Below are 23041 nucleotides of genomic sequence, written 5' to 3'. Positions count from 1 at the left end.
ATTGATTTGGCAGTTAAAGAGGAAGGTAGATAGACAGATAGAGATATTATAGACAGATATTTTTAAAACAGAAAAACCCATTTTATGCCTATTCATCAGAATCTACCGTCAAAAAGCAAAGTCAACTATTTTGTACCAGTTTACAAGGCATATATAAAATCTTAGTTTCCAAGGCTAGGTGCTTTGGTTAGGGATAATATTTATTACAGCGCTAATATTTATGGCTTGCGGTGAGCACTTACCATCTAAAAAAAGACTTAGACTACATTACTATACTCTATTCCAACCATAACAGAATAAAAGCCAAATAAACATTTGAAATGCATTTGTATATGCACTAGAAGTAAGGATAAGCTTATAACGCCAAGTTTCCGACTCCGCAAAGTCAATAAATCTTTCTTGGGGCAAGGTATCCATTTCTATAATAAAATTCCACAGACATTTTTAACTTTGCCGTCTCGTAAATTCAAATCGTTTATAAAAAATACATTGGTGAAAAATTATTCGATACAAGATTTTGTAGATGATAAAAAAGCGTGGAATTAATATCTGTTGACTTCCAGGCAGGATATATTAATTTAATAATTGTATTAACTAACATGACTGTATTTTTTTACATGTTGAAAAAGAGTAACTACTGGGTTTCTTGCCGGTTCTTCTCGGTAGAATCTACTTTCCGAACCGGTGGTAGCTTCACTTAATTGTTAAATGACGATTCAAAAGTGCTTGTAAAAGCTCACTTGAATAAAGTATATTTTGATTTTGATTTTGAAAGCAAATTTACGTGATCTATGATATTCACTAAAGATTTGCGAAAATATGGCGTTTTGAACATCGACGAAACTGTTATCTAAATTTTGGAAGTACAATTAGCATGAAGCTAAGTGTAATAATGTTATATTATGACTAGTTCTCACCCGCAGCTGCGCTCGCATTTCAGCGGGTTGGTTGTCGTGTGTTATGTGTCTTGGAGTTTAAATTTGCTTCACGTGAAATTTCATCAAATTCGGTTCAGCGGTTTGTTCGTGAAAGAGCGACAAACAGACATAGTTACTTTCACATCTATAATATTAGTATATACTAAAGATATAGTTAGTAGTGCATAATATATAATATATAATATATTAGCAAATCGCATTAAGTAGTTATTCTACCGCCAAATAACAGTACTCAGTTTGTTGTGTTCCGGTTTGAAGGGTGAGTGAGCCAGTGTAACTACAGGCACAAGGGACATAACATCTTAGTTCCCAAGGTTGGTGGCACATTGACGATGTAAGGAATAGTTAATATTTCTTACAGCGTCATTGTTTATGGATGACCACTTACCGTCACGTGGCCCATATGCTCGTTCGCCAACCTATTCCATAAAATAATAAATAAATACATTGTTCTATGGTTTGTTTAACTTTTTTCCCACTTCTATTGGAATATGCTATAAATATATTGTTTTCGGTACACTGCAATAAATCGTTTATTTAAGCTTTATATTAAAATTGACTTTTCATAAACTCTGGATTTGTTTTTCAATTAATTAAGTCTCAAATTTAGTTTTTAATTATTTTTTGTGTTATAGGTATATATTTGTATCAATGTAACGGAAGAATCACTTAGCATAGCATATAAATAACTCGTATAACATAGTAAGTGTTTTAAAAGTGTAAAGTCCCAAATTTTAACCAATAACTTTAAAAAAAAATGAATAAGGATTAAAAAAATAGTTACTGTACAAATTATTACCGCGTTGAATAGTGACAAGAATGCATTTCCCCGTTGAATCGTAATTGCTCTGAGCAAAAAACGAACCAGCCCTCCTGTCACCAGTAGAGGCAATAAGGTGAGATGTTATAATTTTAACAAAGTTTTTTGCCATGCTCAAAGGTCCAAGTTAATCTTTTTATGACTTAGCAAACTCAGAAAAAAGTTATCCAATAATTTCGATGAATAAATTCCAAAAATGATAACATACCCAAACAAAATATTCGAATATCGTTTTTATTAAATTATAATTATTGTAAGATATTTTAAAATTAGATTACATGTTGATGAATATACACATTAATGAATGTTGTGTATATTCATTGACATCAATGATACATCAGTTAATTTCAAGGGTTTATGTTATTTAGCGTAAAATTTGAATATTACTAATGTACCTTTATAAATAAAAAAAAAATTATATGACAATTCAGCGGTTTTGAATTCGCTTGCCTGAATCAGTAATGAACCTGCTATCATTAGTAAACATTCATAAGTCACCAGTACGCTATCTCTACTTTTTATATGCAAATCAATATACACGTAAAAAAACCATAGAATCTAGCCTCATAAGGCGCTCGTATATATTTGCAGATATAATGCAAAGACAGACTTGATAGTAATCAAGAAGATCAGCGATCCTGTCCATACTTTATTAAATAGAGAATACATCTTTCAAGGTCATAAAGACGGATGTATAAGAACAAATATACATACATATATTTGTTATTAGTTATCGCCCTCACCTTCGCTCGTTTTAAGGTTTTAGTTGTCATGTGTTATGCAAAAAGCGTAGCCTATATCCTCTTTTGCATTTCAAGTTTGCTTCATACAAAATTTCATCAAATTCGGTTCAGCGGTTTGGTGGTGAAAGAGCTACAGACAGACAGAGTTACTTTCACACTTATAATATTAATAAAGATAATAGTGGATAAAAGTAAAACGAATCTAAAAGTAATACGAGTATATATTCCTTAACAACAAGGAAACTTTTTTGAAGATTAGTGTGAGAAATTTTGCCCAAGAATATATTTTGCATTAAAGCAACAATTTCCTGGAATAGTCATGACCGATTTTAGTAGGAACTTCGTTTGAAAAAAAACGTATCGTCCACACATTCTGTGAGATATTAAAAAAAATCACTTAAGCCCTTTATCTTCCAAGGTGTACGATTGAATTGATTTATTAAACAACATAATAAAAAATAAAGAGAATTTCCATCAAAAGCTCCGTAAAACATTTTATTAAATGTCCTGCAGCATCTTGCTTAAGATGCGGACTTGTAGGAGGGATAATATAGATTACAAAACAAACAGACACAGCAATCACTAATGTGACTTTAATGCCTACTGGAATAATTTTGTCCCATAAAATCGAACAGTAATAAAACGTATTTCACAATGGTTTTGGTTAGAAAGTAATCTAACCATATTGGATTTGTTCACACCTTGGAAAATAAGTGATTCTTGAGAACACTAAACGTTTAGCAATTGTAAAGTGTCAGATAATTTTTGAGTCTCTTTCAAAATATTAGCTTTAATATTAGATTCGTTTATAAAATAAATGTTGGCATAATTATAATATTTTTTACGACACAACACATAACAACAAATGCGTTGATTTTAATATTTTTTTAAAAGAATAATAACACAATCATACTTACAAACATATCACTGGTTAGGGACGTAATGATATATTAACAATAATGTCATAATTTAGTAAAACAATAATCACTTTAAAAATATAGTAAGTTCATTCAAAATCTTCAAAGTTACATTACATTTTAGTTAGTGCATTAAAGGCACATCTGTTTTATCAAATCTTTGACAAGACAGAGATGGCTGCTACACACGTCGACCGAAATAGATCGGGTCGCGTACGCACTCAAAGCGGACTCCTGCGCAGCGCGCGCTTAAAGGATCTACGGATTATTCTTAATTTAAAAATGCGATTAGATTAAATAAATATTTCTATCGCATTCACACATATTGGACTCGGGTGAAATGCAGCGAGTGCGCAGACTAATATTGATATTTTACTAATATTGTTTTATGCAATTGTGATAATGTGGTATATTGTTTTGTGTCTGTTTGTTCTGCCTATGCCGTATGCAGACGGTAAGATTTATTGACTATTGTTTATATATTATTACGTAAATGCCAATCTTTTTGACTATGATGTTACTTTTGAGATATTTGTATTAATTGTCTTTTCCTTACGAAAATAACGTGCTCTACTTGGGATAAAAATTAAGTTACGTGAAAAATTAATATTCGGTTTTTTTTTTCGATGAACAATTAATTCTTTATTATCATTGAGGTATATCAAGTCACAAAATGCTTTAGTTTTTTTATGGCGTTTAGGTAGGCGGACTAGCAAGTCGGCCTACTGATGGATATTGTGAAAATATTAATACATTTGCCTCCAATATTGCGAATTAAGATGTTACATCTTATGCCTGTAGTTATACTGGCTCACTCACCCTTCAATGATGAGGGAGTGATACCTGACTAGGTGGGCATGCCTTACCACCAAGTAATATTTAATACGATCTAATATATTTAATGGAATATGGATCTAATATATTATTTCAAGAAACATAATTTAAATTGACGGCCTCCCTGGTCGAGTAGTGTGTACACCGGTTTTCATGAGTACGCCACTCGGGTTCCTGGGTTCGATTCTCGGCCGAGTCGATGTAGAAAAAGTTCATTAATATGTTGTCTTGGGTCTGGGTGTTTGTACCGTCGTTACTTATGATTTTCCATAACACAAGTACTTTAGCTATTTACATTGGGATCTGAGTAATGTATGCGATATCCAATATTTATTTATTATTATTAATTTGTAGTAATATATCTGCAAGGGCTGTAATAAAAAGGTTAGGCCTGGAATTGGGTCAGGTGTTCTTTTCTGTAGCCCTGGCAACACGTATTCATAATTTCATTAAGATCGATTGGGAAGTAAAGGCGTTACCTCGTAACAAACAAACATGCACATACATATTTATGATATTGAATATATTTGTGTTATTAATGGAAAAGTTAGTGAATGGACTCTGATGAAGCCGGTTAGAATTGCCAGGTAGATCTTGAGGTACTGGATTCGAACGTTCGAGTCGATAAAATACATAATATTGGGTTTTAATTTCGATAAAACTATAGCAAATCTAAATGTAACGTGGATGAAAGAGATTTATGGGATGAACTAAAGATTAGGAATAGTTGCTTGTATATGCGTTCAACTGTTTTGATGGTTTCCTGCATAATATCAAGGTACCATCTGGGTACCACTCACCACATATTCTAAACTCAAACTCAAATTCCTTTAATCAATATAGAAGCATTACACTTATTGATGGTCAAATAAAACATTACTGGTTCGGAAAAAGAAACACCCTGACCTGAGAAGAACCGGCGAAAGAAACTCAGCGGGTCTTTTTTACGTCTGATTTATTCTACTAGTTAGTCTAGTTACTTATGTATTTTACCGCAAACAACAAAGCTTAGTATATTGTGCATGGTGTTTGTGTTAACGTACCATCATTATTTGCCAGTCTGATAATCTACACAAATATGTAACAGAAGCATTTTAACGTACCGTAAATTAGTAATTTTCTACAATGATTGTCATTGCATACGTGATTTCGATTTAGGATGTTCACCGTCTTTTGTTTTAAGCCCGGTTCACTGGTTTTAAGCCTGGATCATCATATATAATATATTATAATATGAGACAACATCACATACATTACTCTGATCCCAATGTAAGTAGCTGAAGCACTTGTGTTATGGAAATCAGAAGTAACGACGGTACCACAAACACCCAGACCCAAGACAACATAGAAAACTAATGGTAATCTACATCGACTCGGCCAGGAATCGAACCCGGGACCTCAGAGTGGCGTATCCATGAAAACCGGTGTACACACCACTCGACCATGGAGGTTGTCAAAGATATATAATAATAGTTTCAAAAAAGGTTACGGACAAATAAGGTTTGATTAAAAAAAAAGTAGTTTCATTTTTATTTTAGAACAAATTAAGGACAGTATAATAACGTTTGCTAACTAGAAAGCGTTCGAAACTAAAGTGGACCGTATCTATTTCACTGTTTGTTTAGCGATAATCGTGAAAACCGTCGCGATAAGCGTATTTCTCTAGAACATAGATATCATCTCCAACTAGTGGGTTCAGTAGCTGGCCTATATAACTAAGGAACCCGAAAGTTTTGGTTCAAAGCTCAGGTTGGGCAAGTATAACTTTATCTCTTAGAACTTTAATACAGCGTAGATGAAGATTGTAAAATATCAAGATATTATAAGTCGAGATGACCCAGTGGTTAGAACACGTGCATCTTAACCCTTAACCGATGATTACGGGTTCAAACCCAGCCAAGCACAACTGAATATTCATGTACTTAATTTGTGTCTTTAATTCATCTCGTGCTCGACGATGAAGGAAACTTGAACGTGAAACGTGAATGTGTCCCGTCCTAAATGTGTGTAATTTCATAGAAATTCTGCCACAAGTGTATTCAACCAATCCGTTCTCTCCTCAAAAGGGAATGCCTTAGCCCAACAGTGGCAAATTTACAGGCCGCTGTTGTTGTTTTGCTGTTGTTAGTCCTTCAACTCTTAAATTATGTGAATATCCTTATTCAACCCGTATGTTGTACCACAAGTAAGTTTTATTATAAAACATTCTGTTTTAAAATTCAAGCCTTGTAACTTAACTATGACTGATTCCGTGAAGCGATCTATGCTTGATTAAGCGAATTCGTTAAGGTAATTCTGATTTGAATTTGAAACTTACTTCATAGCCCTAATTGTATTAATTAATTAATCGTTTAGAGAATTATACTCTAATTGCTGTGAAATTTTCTAAATCAAGAACTCTAGAGTTTTATAGCGTCATTATTGTGAGTATTTTTAAAAGAATTACTTCAATATTGTGTATTGTTTTAGATTTTGTGTATTTAAACCATTTATTAGGCCCCTGACTATTGGGTAAACATAAACACATGCGCTCACACGAAAATTAATAAATAAAAAAAGTAGCGTTTTTGATGCAATATTTTATAGTTTTAAGATCATATTATATTTAAATTTATTTGATTTTTCTTTAGGAAGTTGCAACGAACAACAACGTGTTTTCAATCTATGTTTGATAACGAAAAAGTAGGCTTTATTTTTGAAAATCGAATATTGAAAATTTATAACGCTCATATATAACATATTATAAATTTAACACTTTAGTTCCTGTTTTAATTTGAGATGCATTTACAAGCTCTCACGTATGTTGATCTTAAATTTAATTTTATGAACATTATCTGTAATGCTTGGTTTATAAAAAATCACTAATTACATAAAAAATTTGTACATATTTTCGAGAGGCTTGGAACATATTCTACCAAGCTACTTTAACAAACAACAACAGCCTGTAAATTACCCACTGGGCTAAAGCCTCCTGTCCCTTTGAGGAGAAGGTTTGAATATATTCCATCACGCTTTTCCAATGTGGTTTGGTGGAATACACATGTGGCAGAATATCTATGAAATCAGACACACTCAGGTTTCCCCGTGTCATCTTCACCGCCGAGCTCGATATGAATTATAAACTGAAATTAAGCACATGAAAATTCAGTGGTGCTTGCCTGGATTTGAACCAGCATCGATTAAGGTGCACGCGTCCTAACCACGGGGCCATTTCAGCTCCATTGTTTTAAACTATGAGTAAAAGCTTCCATTTTAAACGGATTATCCTCACTAAGAGAATATTAATAACGTTGATAGAGTTATTTGCGTCGCATGAATCAATGTCGTGTTAATCGTATCTCGGTAATGGGGACAATAATGTGGGGCGCATGCGCGTTAAATTCCATGTGATTCAGGACGGTTTGATGAGCTTACTTCAAAGATTGCTTGTGGATTGTGATCGTTATAGATTTTTTTATGTTAACGATATTTCAACATGTTTAAATTGTCAAATTACTTTTTTTCCCCTTATGTTGTCGAAACGCTTCAACAGACGTATCACTCCTCCTATCAGCCTCCACTGGTGACAGTAGGGCTGGTTCGTTTTTTGCCCAGAACATGCGGTCAAGATTTATATAGTAACTAGTTTAAGTGAAAATTAAATTAATAAAATTAATTGATAACATTAAATGCTTTAACATGCAAAATTTGTATTTTTTCAATACTTTAATTTTTTAATTATTATGTTAATAAAATGTGTTCAAATCAAATCAAAATAAACTTTATTGAAGTAGGCTTTTATAAGCACTTTTGAATCGTCTTTTAACAATTAAGTGAAGCTACCACCGGTTCGGAAAGTAAATTCTACCGAGAAAAACCAGCAAGAAACTCAGTAGTTACTCTTTTTTAACATTTAAAATATACAAAGTCTTGTTAGTTAAATACAATTATTTAAATACAATTAATTAAATTATCCTGCTTGGAAGTCAACAGGTATTATTCACTCCACGCTTTTTTATCATCTATAAAATCTTGTATCGAATAATATGCTTTTTCTACCAACGTACTTTTTACAAACGATTTGAATTTACTAAACGGCAAAGTAAAAAATGTTTGCGGAATTTTACTATAGAAACGGATACCCTGCTCAAGAAGGACTTATTGACTTTGCTGAGTCGGAAACTTGACGATATAAGCTTATCCTTACTTCTAGTGCACATACAATGATTATCACTGATTTTATCAAAGTGATCAATGTTACTGTGAATATACATAACATTGTTGTAAATTTATTGTGACGCAACAGTGAGTATTTCCACTTTGTTAAAAACATCCCAAAGAGATTGCTATCTTTTGTAAAATAAAGACAGATTCAATATCTGCAGCGTTACCCTAAAGTAATATGCCATATGACATAATACTGTGAAAAGAACCAAAATAAACTAAACGTAATAATAATGATAAGAATGGTTAGTATCTCATACACTGCCAATGTCTATGGGCTGTGGTGACCACTTCAGGTGATCTATTTATCCGTTTACCATTACATAAAAAAGAAGCCATACTGTTGTCAAGTCAGATTTCCTTCTTGTCGGATTGTGAAAGCGAGGGATTAATTCAATCTTACCTCATTATTTAACACTTTAATATTTATTGATATTGTCTTGTTGACAAATTTCCATTAATAAAGGCCAATGTGGCTGAAATCAACCAAATAGCCCTTATTATAAATACTGGCAAAATTACAATAAAACAATAAACCAGAAATAAGTACGAGGCAAAGTTTTGTTTCTTTGTTCGGAATTGAGTGATCAGCTTCACTCAGTATTTGTTGATCTATCACAGCTGTTCGTCTAAAGAATTAAAAAATCACAGAAATATATGAAAAATTGCGTGGTTAAAAACTTTCCGCATTGAATGTCATTTGTCCTGAGATCAATCCAATGTATGTCAACCATATTTTCCATGCTTTGATACTCGTCTACATCGTACAATGGTATAATTACCAGCTTCCTAATAATGAGCTGATCAGAATTGCTTAGCAAAATAACTCTAAGAAATTCGATCAAATGAACTTGATTTAATACATTGCATACAGAATCCCTGGTTTTTCATTTACAACAGCAACAACAACAACAGCCTGTAAATTTCCCACTGCTGGGCTAAGGCCTCCTCTACCTCAGTGGCAGACTTTATATGAATAAGATATGTGCAGGTTTCCTCACGATGTTTTCCTTAACCGCCGAACACGAGATCAATTATAAACACAAATTAAGCACATGAATAAATCAGTGCCTACTTAAGTTTGAACCCGCAATCATCGGTTAAGATGCACGCGTTCTAACCACTGGGTAATCTCGGCTTCTCATTTAACACGTGTATTTATTATCCTTGATATATTCAGGGATTGCACACCTGCGGAACCAGTCTAAGCGGAAGCGACTGCGAACCAAAATCATCCATAAGGCTAGCTCTATCATAAGGCTGACGCCACATGTTCGCGATCAAATTTTTTTTTACTAATCACACTCGCTCATTGCGTGTTACTTAATATGTGATTCGTTACGCTCGTTTAGACATATGCTTTGTAAATTATTATTAGTTGGCTTGAAATATAAATAACGCGAAGAGAATATATAAGAGTTGCATGGGCCAAATTTTTATATACTATCATGGATTTCCACTTTGTTGTAACTTACTGCTAGATGATACACACAACAACAACGTCTTTCTATTGCAACAACGATGACAATTGTTATACATATATCGAAGGCAGGATATCAACTGATCTTTGCTTGTATAAAGTATATATGAGCAATGCAGCGTTTTCTTATTTATATTACTATTTTCTTTAGTCATATTTCATATATTGTGCCTGAAATTTTATCGACCTTGTAGTGTTGTTTGGAATATTGGACTTTGAGAACGATGGAGTGGATAACATGTTCTCAAACTCAAACTCAAACTCAAATAACTTTATTCAATATAGAAGCATTACACTTTCTTATTGATGGTCAATTGAAACACTACCACCGGTTCGGAAAAGAAAATACCCTGACCTGAGAAGAACCGGCGAAAGAAACTCAGCAGGTTTTTTTTTTTTTTTTAGTTGTCTCATATATTATTTAAACAATTTAATATGAGATGAAATAGCCAGGAGGCGATCGTTTCATTCCCAAGGTGTGCTATCGATCATAAATTCATTAATTGTATAGTAACCTTTTGCACACAAGCGTTCCTTAATAATTTTCTTAAATTTGGCAACAGAGGCATTTTGAACGCTTTCTGGGATCCTGTTGTAAAACCGTATACATTGCCCCACAAAGGAGTTACTGACTCTATGTAGTCGAGTAACAGGAGTAACAAGTTTGTGTTTGTTCCTTGTACCAATGCTATGAGTATCACATTTTCTCATGAAATCATTAATATTTTTTCGTACATACATAACATTGCAGAATATATATTGAGAAGCAACAGTCAATATCTTGATTTCTCTAAATTTATTCCTTAACGATTCTTTAGCTCCTAGGTTATAGATTGCGCGAATAGCCCTCTTCTGTAGCACAAATATAGTATGGATAGCGGCTGCGTTGCCCCACAGCATAAAAACCTTCTGAACAGCATAAGAACGTTCTGAATAAAAACCTTTTTATTCAATGCGTATCTCTTGAAATTTTATAAAAAATTTATATATTGCCACTTATTGTGTTAGTGGAATGAAAAGTGTCTTTAAAAACATGCAAACAGAGATAGTATATACTATTACCAATTTGAGATTATGGAGAATGGTACTCTCATCATTAATTCAGGAAAAAAAATAATGAGAGATCACAGCATAAGTTTATTCTGTTTTATGGATATCGTTACTAAACTTTTTATTTCTGTTGTGTCATTCATTATCTTACTAACTTAGGCAAAACAAAGAGTCGAGATGGCCCAGTGGTTAGAACGCGTGCATCTTAACCGATGATGCGGGTTCAAACCCAGGCAAGCACCGCTGATCCATGTCCTTCATTTGTCTTTATAATTCATCTCGTGCTCAGCGGTGAAGGAAAACATCGTGAGGAAACCTGCATGTGACAAATTTCATAGAAATTCTACCACATGTGTATTCCACCAACCCGTATTGGAACAGCGTGGTGGAATATGTTCCAAACCTTCTCCTCAAAGGGAGAATGGCAATTTACAGGCTGTTGTTGTTGTTGTAGTTGTTGTTAGGCAAAACTGAAACAGACAGCTAAGTTGTATGACTTTGGACCTTTGCATACATAGCACAAAAAATAATTTAAAAAAAAGAACACATAAACTCGTGCCGGTTGAATCATATGTAACCTTCGTAGTAAGAATACATTCTCAGATATAATCATACAAGATACAATACACCTGTTTTTAAATATATCACATTGAACAATCATTACTAATATACAATTGATATATTTACGTAACGCTTTTAAACTGTGAATTGATTTCACCCGTATCGTAAGACATTAAACTATTCTAGAATTATTTTTTTTTATTATTCTTTATTGCATAAATAAAACATGTACAAATGGCGGACTTAACGTTATAACAGCATTTCCTGCCAGCCAACCCAGAATAGTGTAGGACTTAGGAGAGTAGTCAGTAGGGTGTGCACGGTAGTTAAAGAAAAAATTAAAATATATACATGGCAATTGATGTCTATAAATTTTTTCATAAATCATAATTGTTTTTACTTTAACATATATTTTTACTAGCTTTCGCCTAAGAATTGGCCTGAGTGTTAAACCTGGCGTGTTCGTGGGCTTTATTTGTTAAAAACTAACCTATTACTCTTGCTTCTTATTAAATTTCATCAAAATCTGTTTAGTGGTTTAGCAGTGATATCGTAACATACAGATAGACAGTGTTACTTATCTATTTAATATATTAGTGTTGTGAAATACTACAGTAACAGCCTGTAAATATCCCAGTGCTGGGCTAAAGCTTCCTCTACATTTGAGGAGATGTTAAAGCATATTCCACCATGCTGCTCCAAAGCGAGTTGATGGATACACATGTGGCATAATTTCGTTGAAATTAGTCACAGGCAGATTTCCTCACGATGTTTGAATTCACAGGTGAATCATAAACACAAATTAAACACATGAAAATTCAGTGGAGCTTGCCTGGGTTTGAATCCGCAATCATCGGTTAAGATGCACGCGTTCTTAATATTAAATCTTTAAAACGACTTCAGTCCCGGTTTAAGGCCAAGGTGTCCTTTAGTGTTACAAGGAGAGGTCGAGATGATAAATCAGTTGATTGCACGTTGTATAAATCTGAAATTCTCAGTCGAGCCGGTTTCCTCAAGTTACAGAATCATTTATTTAGTGGATCTTAATTTAAATACTAACTTTTGATAGATGTTGTATTTATTTCTTAAACGATTATTCATTTGCGTGTGCTGTATCTTTATTGTTTTGATTTAAGTGAAGAAATATATTTCTTTCAATTTTGATTTGCTCCTCAAATCAGTGCTTTTAAAAATGATAAAAAATTATAATTGGCCATTATTATACCATTACCACTTATACCTTATACCATTTTGTCAGTAGATCAAATTTGGAATTATGTATAGCACGTACGAAGATTTTGCTTTTGGATTATTAAAAGTTACCATATACGTGGTCTGTACATGAGTACAGAATATATTATCAATTCAATGAAAAAGAGATATTATTAATTAGTTTCTTAAGTTAAGACTTATATTACGAATTCACACGAGCACATTAAAAATATTTATAATCATTTATTATAAAACACACACACACATTTATAAATACGATGTCAATAATATCCTTCAATTTAAATAAATTTAAATTTCGAATATTAGTTCAGCATGTTTAACTGTCACTTTAGTGATAGGTTTATAAAGGCAACACAGCTACCATTAGGGTAGTCATTATCGATATCGATACGAACTTATCTCAGCGATCTTAACAAACTTAATCTCGTTTGGTAATGTTTTAACAATTATTTAATTACCTTTGCTTAATATAATTCTTTAGTTCAAGCGAACTGAAAGTAAATATTAATTGAAAGGGATACGTTTAATTTAATTTTTAAAGATCAATATTTTGAGATTATAAAGCTGGAATCTCACCAAAATAATTATTGTATTTAGAAATTTAGCGCCTGTTAAAATATAAGTAGCATGCTTGTTGTGAGCACAGTGCTCAGTAATGTTAAATTTTCAAATAAATATAGACGTATATATAGACATTGGATAACTGGACAGAAATACCTACTTAATGTTTGCCCAACTCGAGTTTTAAGCGTGAAGAACTGTAGCTTCATAGGGTAGCTACTAGACAAACAAGGAAGTCATATGACTGGTTTCGTGCCAATATCTATAAATATAAATAAACAAATATTGGACAACATCACATACATTGCTCTGATCCCAATAAAGTAGCTAAAGCACTTGTGTTATGGAAAATCAAAACTAACGACGGTACCACAAAAACCCAGACCCAACAACATGGCCGGGTCCCAGGACCTCAGAGTGGCCATCATGAAAACCTGCGTACACACTAATCGACCACAGAGGTCGTTTTAAAAAGATAATCAGAATGACTATTTGCCATCAAAAGGCCTTTGTTAAATTATTATTTAACGTTTCTTTCCAGGCTCAATGGCAGATGAAATGGCGGAAACTATGCAGCTGTGCTGCAAACAAGGAACGACTTACGCTCGAAACCATACAGTTGAAGAATGCTCATCTTCAATACCGCCCCACGTGGCGCCCTCCTTCGACTCGCTCTGTATCTTCGCCATGGATCAGTGCTGTAAAGAATACTTTACGTAAGTATGACGTCATCACATAAACATAAATGACACAACTTCATCATTATTATTAATCAGACTGAGTTGTCTTAGAGCTCTCGAGCACTTCTCACAATTTGGAAGTTCCGCTATCTTGGGGTATAAGATCTGTCGTTTGGGTAGGCAAAAATAATAGGCCAAAAGCAGGATCGGCAGACTTATGATATAGTAGCAAGCTCCATATTACTGCCAGGTATACTGCGATCACGTTTTGGTAGTCAATTTTTATGCTTTTCGACTTCATGGCACGCTCAAAGAAACCTTCGATGGGAATAGTAAACCTCCATTTCACCAACAGCAGGAGAAGCTGTATACCTGGCAGTAATATGGAGCTTGCTACGATAACGTAATTCTGCCGATCACTGGCTCTCAATTTATAATGGCTTATTCGACCTTTAAAGCAAAATACAGCAATACAAAGCATCGCTGTTTGTCCGTAGAATAACAATGATAAGTAAATGTTAGTAAGTTTTTGTCACAGCTGTCAGCGCATACCTTCTGGAGATGGCTGAAAATCAGTTGAGAAGCATCATTGATGCTTCTTTTTTTTTTTAAGATTTTATTCATATACTAATAGTATAAATGCGAAAGTAGCTCTGTTTGTCTCGCCCAAACTACTGAACCGATTTAAATGAAATTTGCTACACAAATAGTCCAGAGCCTGAGAAAGGACGCAAACAAACAAATAGCTATTAACAATATACTTCGTACATATGAAAATAATGGTCACTTTGATCTTTATTTACAAAATAGTTTTCAAGTTTGTTTATTATTAACTACGATATTTTAACCAGCAATGATTGGCAGTTCCGTGTTAAAAACGTGTTAACATTTTAACAGGCGCCAAATCATTAATTATGGAACTCATTACAATTGCAGTTCAGTGAAACAAACAAACAAATATATTCATGTATTTAACTAATATGATTGTATTTTTTTGTTGAACGATAGTAACTACTGAGTTTCTTGTCGGCCTTCTCTGTGGAATCTACTTTCCGAACCGGTGATAGCTTCACTTAAATGTTAAATGACGATTCAAAAGTGCTTGTAAAAGCCCACTTGAATTTTTTTTTTATTTTGATTGATTTGATTTAAATTTATTCTTCAATTTAGTCTTAAACTCGTTCAGATAGCACCAGAAAAGCGTCACTGCATGCCATTGAAAACCAGAAAAAATATATAGGGGTGTCTGGTCTGTGTGGTGAATGCATTTGAATGCAAAATAAACACGTGTAGGATGTATAGAGCTGACGGCTTTATGTGCCATTGACAATGTTTAAAAGCAGAGATGACCAAGTCCCATCGGGGAGTCCATTTACACTGAGGCCATTCAGAAAAACGCAGACAATAAATGTGACCAAATCACCTGAAGTGGATGGTTCCGACAGTGTAATGAGACCTTATACAATAGTTTATTAGAGCTTATAATTGATCTGTATTGGCTTTGATATTATTGAATAAAGGTCAACATTTTAAAAAATATATAAGATTATTGCTATAGTATACATAGCATATTTAACTTTGACGAGCGTCTGAAAAACCGGCTTGGCAATAGTTCTGGAGCTTGTACTAACAGAAGATGTACGTATAAATTGTGATATTATTCACAATTTATGATGCGTGCGTGTATGTATATTATTTGGTTTTGATTTGTAATAAATAAATAAAATGCATAAAAAAGTAAAACTGGTGTACAATAAACACTATTTTGATTTTATTTGGTAGCTTATTTAAGCTACGGACTCTCTAGTAATGATAATACGTACTTATGTCAGAGGAAACCGATCTTCTACCATTTGTGTTTAATATTCAACAAAATAATAAATAACTTTCAGTTAGTATAAATAAAGAAAAGACAATTGAAATTAATAAAGAATACAAAGTGTATGTGTGTGTGTATGGCTAGTGTGTGTGAGGCTAGTGTGATGCAAGTATGTATGTGGATGTGTGTGATGTAAGTATGTATGTGGTGTTAGTTACTTTATAATGTAATTAGTGTTTATCTTATGGGCGAGAAATTCGGTCAAGATTAAGATCTCAATCGACATATTTTTTCGGAAATCTGTAACGATCATAGGACGAAAGACAATTCGAACTAATTCCATATTGAATTATTTACTTAAACTTGTACGAATTCACACATATATTAGTGAAAAACGAATGAAAATCTGTTCTTTAGTTAAGAGTTCATCGCTTTCTTAGAGACACGCTTTATAGACGACTTTATAATATGTAATTATGATCAATTGAACTAAATAAACAAAGTTCATCATCGTTAATAATTTTAATAATTATAGGTTATTTTAATAATTATAGGTTGGCGGACGAGCATATGCTCGTCCGCCAACCTATACCACCTGATGATTAGTGGTCACCATTACCCATTGACAATGACGCTGTAAGAAATATTAACTATTCCTTAAATCGTCAATGCGCCTTGGGAACTAAGATGCTATGTCCCTTGTGCCTGTAGTTACACTGACTCACTCACCCTTCAAATCACAACAAAACAATACTGAGTACTGTTGTTTGGCGGTAGAATAACTGATGAGTGGGTGGGCTCTACCACCAAGTAAATTTTGTTTAATTTTATATTTAATGATTAATTATGAGTCTAATTCGACTTTATCAATGAGTGGACTATTGATATGGTAGGTAGGTCAATCTAATTAGGTTACTCCTACTAATCATCATCATTATCAGCCCATGGTCCTTCACTTCTGGACCTATATATTATATGGTCCAAACTGACGGTAGTTGCAAAACCTTAAAAAGCCTTAGACGATGAATGCGCATGAGTATAGATAGATATCCCAGAGGATGCCATTGAATCAGATCTTCTCATTTTTTCAGCTCTGCATACTTCCACTAAAGAAAGACTAGGTTGAAAAATAACGGAACTCTTAAATTATTCAACGATTGTATGTTAAAATAGTTTCTAATTAAAGCCCGATGCTTATATTAATGAACTAATTTACCAAAGCTAATTAGGAACGTGATGGATTCCAATACAATCCATTGTTTTGGATAAGCCAAGGAAGTCGGCCAAATTAAATCTTAACTCGAGTTTCGTAAACTATTCTTAATACTTTGTAAATGATTTCCTTGGTGATAGGGCTACCTGTAAACTCTCCTGGGTATGTACCACCCACTGGTCAGCTACTCTACCGCCAAATAATGTTATTTAGTATTTCTATGTTCCAGTTTTAAGGGTAAGGGTAAGGCACAGGAGACATAACATCTTAGCTCCCATGGTAGGTGGCGCATTAGTGTAACGTAAGGAATGGTTATTATTTCTCACAGCGCCAATGTCATTTTTGGTGGTGGTGGTGGCCCCTTACCATCAGGTGATCCCTTTGCACGGCTGCTTAGATACTAGATATTTAAAAAAATGTTATTTATTGAATATGTTAACTATTGTTGTGTTTCGGTAACTAATTTAAGTCCCAAGGGTCATTACATCTCAGTTTCCACTTATCAGTAAGTGGCCCACCTGGAAACAGTAGTAGCGTTAAAAATAATTAATATACGCTATTCAAATCCGTAAAAACTAGTTTTATTTCAACAGTAGTTTCTTAATTGACATACACCCAAAAAATATATCCATAACAGTGGATACTGTGAAAGTCAGAACCCTTTATAAAAATAAGCGTTAGACTCGCTTAAAGATACTCAATAAGTAAAAGGGAAAAATCTCCGTAGGTTTTTTTAATTTCATATTACATAATTAATGTTTACATACAAAAATAAAACTACATATTTTCTGTATAAGTAACTTGATCATCTGTTAGGTACGCAATGAAGTAAGTCATCATTGTAATATCCTTTAGCACACAATAATGCTAACTATTATAATATTACTAAATGTTTTGTGGAAGTTTGAAGGCTACAGTCATACTTTATTTGCGCATAAAACTTATGACTTCTATGACGTCAATAAAATCTGTGTAAAGTGCTGAAAATCAAAGGATTAAACAAAGAAACTTTACTTGGTGGTAGGGCTTTGTGCTAGTCCGTCTGGGTAGGTACCACCCACTCATCAGTTAGTCTTCCACCTAATAACTAATTTAGTTTAGAACTCTTTCATAGTCAACTTTTATTTCGAAAAATTTGCACGTGTTTACAGCTAGTATATTCAATACTAGCTGTGCCTCCGACATGGTACGAGTGTGAATTTAAGAAAAAAAAAAATATTATTGTAGCCTAAGTTCCTTATTATATCAGTTGTCTGCCAGTCAAAGTCCCGTCAAAATCGGTCCAGTCGTTCCAGAGATTAGCCGGAACAAACAGACAGACAAAAATTATAAAAAAATATATTTTGGTATATATACCGTGTATACATACATATGCATTGAGTAAAGAGGGCTATTTTAATATTACAAACACACACTCCAATTTTATTATATGTATAGATTTCGTACTCAACTTAAAAATTTGCACGTGTTTATGAATATATTAAAACTGTCAGTACTGAAGTGCATAATTGTTTTTTATGTATGGAGGCATTAAGCTATTTATGATATTTACAAAGGAAGTATCGCGTCTGCTCTTGACCTCATTACATTAATCATTTATAAATCGACCCACTTCGTAAATTTATTTGCGGTTATCCTTATTTTACTACTAATTACATATTAATAAATAATTAACAGCAGATGACTTATTTACAATATTATATGACCTTGGTGCTAGTGTAACTACCTCGTATATCTAGCAGCATTTTTTTATGGTTTACATTTGTATTTTTTTTATTCCTGCGAGTCTCACAATCTTAATGTATAAAAATTCGCATACTAGTTGTCACCGCGGTTTCGCTCGCGATTTGGGGGTTGATTGATATGTGTCAGGCAAAATAAGTAGCCTATGTAATTCCTTGGAGTTCAAGTTTGCTTCACACAAAATAACATCTAATTCGGTTCTTTGATTTGGTCGTGAAAGAGCGACTAACTCAAACTCAAATTGCTATATTCAATATAGAAGTATTACACTTTCTTATTGATGGTCAATTGAAACATTACCACCGGTTCGGAAAAGAAAATACCCTGACCTGAGAAGAACCGGCGAAAGAAACTCAGCGGATTTTTTTTTTTACAGACAGACAGTCAGAGTTACTTTCACATATATAATATTAGTAATTAGTAAGTAATCATGAAATTCCATACTCGTCGTCAATGGCACACAAGCCATAGAACCTTAGATCTATCTCTTGTACACCAATACTAACCAAACTACTGACGAAAGATATTATCTAGAAAATTTAAATGGTCCTATGTGCTATGTACATTTCTTTAAATTTGAACCTTATTAATATTGTTTTAGGAAGAAAATCGACTGCGACAAAGGGATCGATGTAGCGAAGGGATCGAAGCATTGCGGATCAACAAAAGACTCAGTGAAGGTAAGCTTAAAAAGGATAAGACAAATTATGTCAGATTCAAAAAAATATTATTAATATACTTATATAAAGGTAATTAGATTTTATTTATAATCCATAATAATTAAACGATCACATAAAGTTTATTGGAGGATAAATTACATATAATATAATTAGTTTAGCTTTATTTATTATTAATTCGTTTGGCTGATGGACGCTAATTGCATCTATATTTTTGTTAGTCGCCAGATTTGCTTGGCATGAATTAAATTTTAGTAATGATTATTTATATGAGAGACGAGATATCCCAGTCGTAGAACGCGTGCATCTTAACCGATGATTGCGGGTTCAAACCCAGATAAGCACCACTATATATATGTGCTTAATTTGTGTTTATAATTCATCGCGTGCTCGATGAAGGAAAACATCGTGAGAAAACCTGCTTGTGTCTAATTTCACCACCCGCATTGGAACAGCGTGGTGGAATATGTTCCAAAACCCTCTCCTTAATGGGAGAGGAGGCCTTATCCCAGCAGTGGGAAATTTACAGGCTGTTACTTTACTTTACCTAAATTAAAATGAATATGTATTAGCTCCAAATTTTCATCTTAAAGAACAAGGAGTCCTTGGCTCTCTAAGCATGTAGGGAGTCTGTGAGACTCTGTTCGACCGTAACAAATTCGAAATTGCCAAAAGAAAATGATCATGATACGAGATATGACAAAGTCATATGCATAAATGACTTTCATTATTATTATAGTATTAAAAGAACCAACATAACCGCATTACCGACTATGATTTTACAATATTTAACAAGTATGGTACAAAGCGAGTTTACAAAGAATAATTGATATTATGGTTTGAAGTGTGAGTGATCCAGTGTACTAAGTGCACAGTACGTAGTGTCATAGTTCCCGAGGTTGAGAGTACATAAGGAATAATTCATATTTTTTAAATTATCAACGTCTATGAGCAATGGGACTTACAATCAGGTAGTCCATTTTCCAGTCCACCCCCCTATTATATAAAAAGGTTACGATCCAGTTTTGTAATATATAACAGTAACAAAAATTCAAGATGAGTACTATCATATAGGTAGATAATAATTGTCTTCTGTTTGGCTTAATCACAATCATATAACAGTAACAGTTATTCAAAACTGGCTACTTACCATGATTTTATTTGTATTTGATGGAGCTCGATATTTCGACATTATCCAACATCGTAAATATCTTATTTGAATAACAGTAGTTAAATCTTACACACAATATTAGTCTAAAACGGAGAAACTCACCAATATTTTGTTAACAGAAATGCTGCGATCAGTGCCGATCTGGAGTCGTTATAGGCAAAACGCGCGGTGCCACGTCTTGCTCCGTGACAATCCAGGGCAACAGCGCTGAGCAAATATTAGCTGGAGAAGCATTCGCACAGTGCTGCAAGGTATCATTCTTTTACTTCTATCGTCTGCTGAAGTTCTAGTTAACCAAACTCGTTGTTTTTCGAAGAACATCTCCTCACTCCGACTGTGATTTTGACTGGCTTGGTGACGGGCCAACAAACGCTCTCCAACTATTATGGCTGCTTATGTTAAGAATGAGTCACCTGTTCCTACCCATTTTAAATAAGCTACGAGATTAACGAGGCAGTAACGAATTATGAATACCTGAGTATTATAAGTTATTAGTAACACAAGTAAGTCTGAACTTACTTGTGTTAATAATAACTTATATAATTCTATTACATTGTAAAAGACATATTTTACATTTTTATTTTACTGCCAATCAAGAACTCCGAGAATTTTAATATGCTAGACGCCTGATTCTCATTGATACCGACTTAGATAGACTTGTTCTATTTTTGTGGGCGAGGATTACGAATTTTTGGAATCGATTCGATAATTATCTTAACCTGCCAAGAAACAAAAAAAATATAGCGATATAAAATCAAATGTCATAATCAATCGATCTTATATAAAAGAGATGATGACATCAATTATACTAATTTAGTTATAAATAACAAATAAATATTGCAAATGAATTGTAAATGATTTATAGTAATTACAGCATCACGATAAACTATACATCGTGACAATACCAGTTAAGTTAATGATGTTGATAAAATGATATACTGATTGATAAATATGCAAAAAGTTACCATATGCATTGCGTCACACATTACAATAATAATAATTAAAGCTATAGTTATGTAATTATATTTAAGGACGCAGTTAACGATGATACAACTCCAAAAGAGAAGAAGCAGAATCCTGTCGCACAAACCAAGCCGGTTGAGAAAGGTAACAATGATTTTTATTATTTTAATATTGTTTTACTAATTTGTGAGCATGGTTAATGATTAAGGTATAATGTACAATTTTAAAGGAAAAATAAGATAAATAAATAAATGAAGTAATCAGCCGACATATTTATAAAGGACTTAAGTAAGTATTCATATACAAATTAAAATGAAAACTACCTACTGTACGAACCGTGCTCACGTGAAAAAAATAAAGTTATAATAGTTGAAATATTGACCAGTCTTACTGTTATGGCTATTATGTGAAATAATTACAATAATGGTAGTTGAAATATTAAGTCTTACTATTATCGTTAGAGGTAACAATGTTCTTTACGAACATTGTATTTTAATAAATTTACTCATTGGAGTATCCTCATCAATGTCCAAATTCTCCGAAACAGATCCTCACAAGTTCCAAGACTCATAATGAGAAGCGACGTACAGTTCTATTAATTTTATCTTACCTATAAAAGTACCTTCTATTTCAGATTCGACATTTATACCGTCAATATGTGAGGAGTATGCACCGAATGAATTATGCGCTCATCATTGTATATCTGTTCCTGGTTCCTACAAGTGTGAATGTAACCCTGGTTTCATGCTAATGCCTGACGGAAGGAACTGTAAAGAGGTTTCTATATCTTTGTTTGGACTTATTTACTTCTCAGGATATGCTTATAAATGTGATAGTTGAATGCCTGTTTATTGATTCATCATTTAGGGATAATTAAGCTAATTTTCTGTAAATTTCTCACTGCTGGGGTAAAGCCTACTCTTCCTTTGAGGAGGAGGTTTACAACATATTCCATCACGCTGTTCCAATGCAGGTTGGTGGAATACACATGTGGCAAAATCGGTATGAAACTAAACACATACAGATTTCCTCGCGACGTTTATAGATGAATTATAAACACAAATTAAGCACATGAATATTCAGTGGTGCTTGCCTAGGTTTGAACCCGCAATCATCGTTTAAGATGCACGAGTTCTAACCACTGGGCTATCTCGTATCAGACAAACTTTAGATATAGTAAATATTTTAATGATTTTATGTGTTTTAGGTTACGAAAAACAGGTGCAAGCCGCATAACCCATGTAAACACAAATGCAATGATAACGGTATAGAAGTGAAATGTTCCTGTAGAAGAGGTTATCAGCTCATGTCTGATGGAAAGTCGTGTGAAGGTAATAATGATGTATAAGAAATATTATTTATCCTACTTTTTCCTACTAATTATTTGGATCTAAACTAAAACCAAATTAAACGTTTTTCTAATAGAATATAGATT

General features: G+C 33.3%; 1 protein-coding gene across 1 annotated transcript in view; it reads left to right on the top strand.

Annotated features, from left to right (window-relative positions):
• The first annotated feature begins 3622 nt into the window (after positions 1 to 3622).
• Positions 3623 to 23041, top strand: part of LOC124540445 (fibrillin-2-like) — a 40279-nt gene continuing 20860 nt past the window's right edge. The window contains exons 1-7 of the mRNA XM_047118018.1: positions 3623 to 3872; positions 13882 to 14056; positions 19397 to 19475; positions 20763 to 20894; positions 21675 to 21750; positions 22241 to 22383; positions 22814 to 22937. Coding sequence (XP_046973974.1) covers positions 3821 to 3872; positions 13882 to 14056; positions 19397 to 19475; positions 20763 to 20894; positions 21675 to 21750; positions 22241 to 22383; positions 22814 to 22937 — 781 coding nt within the window. The 5' untranslated portion in view covers positions 3623 to 3820. The remainder of the gene's footprint in view (positions 3873 to 13881; positions 14057 to 19396; positions 19476 to 20762; positions 20895 to 21674; positions 21751 to 22240; positions 22384 to 22813; positions 22938 to 23041) is intronic.

This window comes from Vanessa cardui, chromosome 25 (genome assembly GCF_905220365.1).
Source record: "Vanessa cardui chromosome 25, ilVanCard2.1, whole genome shotgun sequence".
Classification (NCBI taxonomy): domain Eukaryota; kingdom Metazoa; phylum Arthropoda; class Insecta; order Lepidoptera; family Nymphalidae; genus Vanessa; species Vanessa cardui.
Note: the sequence above shows the minus strand (reverse complement) of the source record. Positions and strands in the feature narration are given on the sequence as shown.